Source organism: Bison bison, unplaced genomic scaffold, assembly GCF_000754665.1.
Source record: "Bison bison bison isolate TAMUID 2011002044 unplaced genomic scaffold, Bison_UMD1.0 scf7180017864056, whole genome shotgun sequence".
Taxonomy (NCBI): domain Eukaryota; kingdom Metazoa; phylum Chordata; class Mammalia; order Artiodactyla; family Bovidae; genus Bison; species Bison bison.
In genome coordinates, this window is record NW_011494628.1 from 1,833,178 (window position 1) to 1,837,861 (window position 4,684).

At 43.0% G+C, this 4,684-nt stretch overlaps 1 protein-coding gene across 1 annotated transcript in view; it reads left to right on the forward strand.

The window, feature by feature from the left end:
- Positions 1–761: 761 nt before the first annotated feature.
- RXFP2 (relaxin/insulin-like family peptide receptor 2) overlaps positions 762–4,684 on the forward strand; it is a 201,472-nt gene continuing 197,549 nt past the window's right edge. The window contains exon 1 of the mRNA XM_010835941.1: positions 762–949. Within this exon, the coding sequence (XP_010834243.1) occupies positions 762–949 (188 nt within the window). The remainder of the gene's footprint in view (positions 950–4,684) is intronic.

Consider the following 4,684-nt stretch of genomic DNA (forward strand, 5'->3'; position numbering starts at 1 on the left):
TTCACTTTCATCAAGAGGCTTTTTAGTTCCTCTTCACTTTCTGCCATAAGGGTGGTGTCATCTGCATATCTGAGGTTATTGATATTTCTCCTGGCAATCTTGATTCCAGCTTGTGCTTTTTCCAGCCCAGCATTTCTCCTGATGTACTCTGCATATTGTCACCTCAAACCCAAGGTAACCAACATTTCTGATTTCTAATTCCATCAATTGGTTTGGACTATTATAGACTTTCTTATTAAAAGGCATCATACACTCTCTTCTCTTTCATGTCTGGCATCTATTCTACAATATTATGCTACAGTTTTGGTTTGTGATTTTTATTGTTAAGTACAATTCCACTGTAATAATATACAATTTATTCTGTTGACGCTCCTTTGGGTTGTTCCCTATTTATGGCTTTACAGGATAAAGTGGCTTCAAAGATTTATGTACATGTCTTTTGTTTAAAAATGCAATCTTAAGTAAGTCACACATCAAAAAAGAAACTACAATGAATGATGAAGAAAGTCAAACTTGGAATTGACTTACACTGAAAGCATTACATAAAATTTGTGGGAATGCAATAAAAACAGTGCTTTGAAGAAAATTGATAGCCTTATATGCTATAATTTATCATTTACAGCCACAGAAAAGGCTATAGGCTAAAAAATTAATGATTAGGGATTTAGTACTGGCCATGGGGGAGTAGCAAGTAACTTATTCTTCTGCTGTAAACAACTATAAACCTGTATAAAATATGGGAAAGCAACCATTTTCAGGCAATGGACAATAAGCAGCACAAGGTTATGATCTTTGAGAAAAGGAAACACACAGTGAGCTCGATATTCATGCTGGTTTCTGCTGGGGCACTTCCTAAATGGCAGCAGAAACATGGTGCCGAAACAGAGGCCGTTGAGGGCGAGGTGGCCGACTCTGCGCTGGTGCTGCTATGGGCAAGGCTACGGAAGACGTAAGCCACACTAACAAAGAGCGCCAGAAAAGTGCACTGAAACGCCCTGGAGACTGCAAGCAGACACTCAGCCGAGTGTGGGCAGAGCGAGACTCTGGGAGGCTCAGCAGAGAAAGGCAATAGGCGTGTTGGCGGGGCCAGAGGCTCTGTGGTGGCACAGGGCAGGGAGACCCTGGAGTTCTGAGAGGCTTGTTCATGCTTTTCAGCCACTCTTGTAATTTTATACAGACGACACCTGTAAGGATTTATCTAAGTATTCACCCTTTTACTGTCTACCCTTCGGTCCTGCAACCCCAACTGTCCTTTTGGAATCATTTTCCTTCTCTTTGAGGGCTTCCTTGATGGCTCACACAGTAAAGAGTTCTGTCTGCAACTCGGGAGACCTGGGTTTGACCCCTGTGTTGGGAAGATCTCCTGGAGAAGGGAAAGGTTACCCATTCCAGTATTCTGGCCTGGAGAATTGCAGGGTCTTTTTGAAGTCAATAACGTAAGAGTTCTTTTGAAATAAGTTTCTTTGTAGTAGACATTCCCCTTTACAGATACTGTAAATTTATAAATAGTTTGTGTTGTTTTTATCCCTGAGTTAGTATTGTGGAATGCTGGGTTCTGGCTGACTTATCCTCACTACAACTTGTAATTTTCATTCCGCTGTATTTTAAGGTCCACTTCTGCCATTGATAAGTCTGCTCTCATGACGCCACAGTCTGTCCTCTCTCTGTAACTGTTCCTAAGATCTTCTCCTCTCCTTTGGTGTTTGCAGATCCTCTGCAGTCTTTCTAGGTGTGGGCTTCTCTTTAGTATCCTCCTTGAGATACACTGTACTTCCTCAGTCCTCTTAGATGTCATTTAAATTTTGCAAAATTTGCAGTCATTCTCATTTAAACGATTTCCCCTCAATTTTCTCTCTTTAACCTCCTGAGACACCAATTGCTTACAAGTTAGAATTTTTCACTCAACCCTCCTTGTCCCTTAACCTTTCTTTCATATTTTCCTTCTTGTCATCTCTCTTCAGTAAATTCAGCTAAGTTCTTCAGATACATCTTCTCCTTGGTTGAAACTAATCTGCTGTGGAACTCACTCACTGTGATCTGACATCAACAATTCAGTTTTCCATTTCCTAAAGTTTTGATTCCGTGTTTTTTTTCAAGTTTCTATATTGATTCCTTGTATTTTTTATAACTATGTCCTTTATATATTTATACAACTCACAGCAACTGTTCTGCATTCTGTATCTGACTCCTGTAGTCCACAGACTTGGGGTAACCTAAATTGGCAACCTAACTGATTCTGCAATTTCCACTCATAGCCTGTCTTCTCATGTATGTGGTAATTACTGTTTCTATGGTCATGCTTGATTTTAGTCATTTAGGCCAGAGAAGAGAAACTGCACTCATATGGGAGACTGCTTCTTCTGAAGGCAGCACCCTGCCCTCTGGCTCCTCACTGTCCCAGTGTCCCTTTTGGGAGAAGACACAATGCATCTTCCTCCAAGTGATCCACTGATCTTCTTCCAACAAATATTTATTAGCATCCATAACATGCCTGGCACAGTTTGAGATGCTTGGCTTGTAAGAAGACCACTACAGGCCAAATGTTAATTGCTTTGGGAAAAACTAAGGCAGGACAGGAGGACAGAATGTGCTTAGACTTGGAGAGATGTTTTGCGATCTTTGAATAGGGTCGGGGAAACCCTGCGTGAGAAGACAGCATCTGGCCTCAGTGAGAGGAGGGAGCCAGGCACACAGATGACTGAGAAGTGAGCATTCTGGTGGAAGCAGCAGCAGATGCCAAGGCCCTGAGATGGAAATACGTCTGATGTGTTGGAACAGCTACAAGAGATCAATGTGGCTGAAACGGAGTGAGGGAGCAGAAGAGTGGTAGGAGACGAGGTCAGAGAGGAAGCAACAGCAAGTCCTCAGTGCTTGGCAGGTCACTGTAGGGATGCAGACCTCTACTGTGCATGGAATGGGAAGGCACAGAGGTTTTGAGCAGGACAGTGACGTGATCCATTAGGATCTAACAGGCTCACTCTGGGTTCTGTGTTAGCAATCACCTGTGGAAAGAGTGAAAGGGTGAAGCAGGCAGAAGGGTTAAGACCACAGTGATGACACAGGACAGAGGACAGTGCCACTGGCCAGGGAGACAGCAACAGCGGCCGCAGGAAGCAGCAAGACTCTGGATACTCTGATGGCCAAGCCAACGTGCTGTGCTGATGAACTGGATGTGAGCTGAGAGAGAAAAAGAGTAAGACAGCTCTGAGGGTCTGAACGAATGGCAGATGGAGTTAATATCTCTTGAGAAGGCAGAGGCTGTAGGAGAAGCAGATACACGCTGTAGGGGAGAGAAAGGACAGATGAAGTTTGAACATGATATGTTTGAGGTATTACCAGATATCCAAATGGAGGTATCAGGTAATTAATCAGATACATGAATCTAAAGATCAGGGAGAGGTCTGGGCTGGAGATATGAATTGGACTCTTCAGCATATGACAGTATTTAAAGCCAGTTCAGTTCAGTCACTCAGTCGTGTCCCACTCTTTGCGACCCCACAGACTGCAGCACACCAGGCTTCCCTGTCCATCACCAACTCCCAGAGTTCACTCAAATTATGTTCATTGAGTCAGTGATGCCATCCAACCATCTCATCCTCTGTCGTCCCCTTCTCTTCCCACCTTCAATCTTTCCCAGCATCAGGGTCTTTTCTAATGAGTCAGTTCTTTGCATCAGGTGGCCAAAGGACTGGAGTTTCAGCTTCAGCATCAGTCCTTCCTATGAATATTCAGGAATAATTTCCTTTAGGATGGACTAGTTGGATCTCCTTGCAGTCCAAGGGACTCTCAAGAGTCTTCTCCAACACCACAGTTCAAAAGCATCAGTTCTTTGGCGCTCAGCTTTCTTTATAGTCCAACTCTCACATCCATACATTACTGGAAAACCATAGCCTTGACTAGACGTACCTTTGTTGGCAAAGTAACATCTCTGTTTTTTAATATGCTGTCTAGGTTGGTCATAACTTTTCTTCCAAGGAGCAAGTGTCTTTTAATTTCATGGCTGCAGTCACCATCTGCAGCAATTTTGGAGCCCAGGAAAATAAAGTCTGTCACTGTTTCCATTGTTTCCTCATCTATTCGCCATGAAGTGATGGGACTAGATGCCATGATCTTAGTTTTCTGAATGGCGAGGTGTAAGCCAACTTTTTCACTCTCCTCTTTCACTTTCATCAAGAGCCTCTTTAGTTTTTCTTCACTTTCTGCCATAAGGGTGGTGTCATCTGCATATCTGAGGTTATTGATATTTCTCCTGGCAATCTTGATTCCAGCTTATGCTTCATCCAGTCCAGCATTTCTCATGAGGTACTCTGCATATAAGTTAAGTAAACAGGGTGACAATATACAGCCTTGAAATACTCCTTTCCCAATTTGCGACCAGTCTGTAGTTTCATGTCCAGTTCTAACAGTTGCTTCCTGACCTGAATACAGATTTCTCAAGAGGCAGGTCAGGTGGTCTGGTAATTCCCATCTTTTGAAGAATTTTTCACAGTTTGTTGTGATCCACACAGTCAAAGGCTTTGGCATAGTCAATCAAGCAGAAATAGATGTTTTTCTGGAACTCTCTTGCTTTTTCAATGATCCAACAGATGTTGGCAACTTGACCTCTGGTTCCTCTGCCTTTTCTAAAGCCAGCTTGAACATCTGGAAGTTCATGGTTCACGTATTGTTGAAGCCTGGCTTGGAG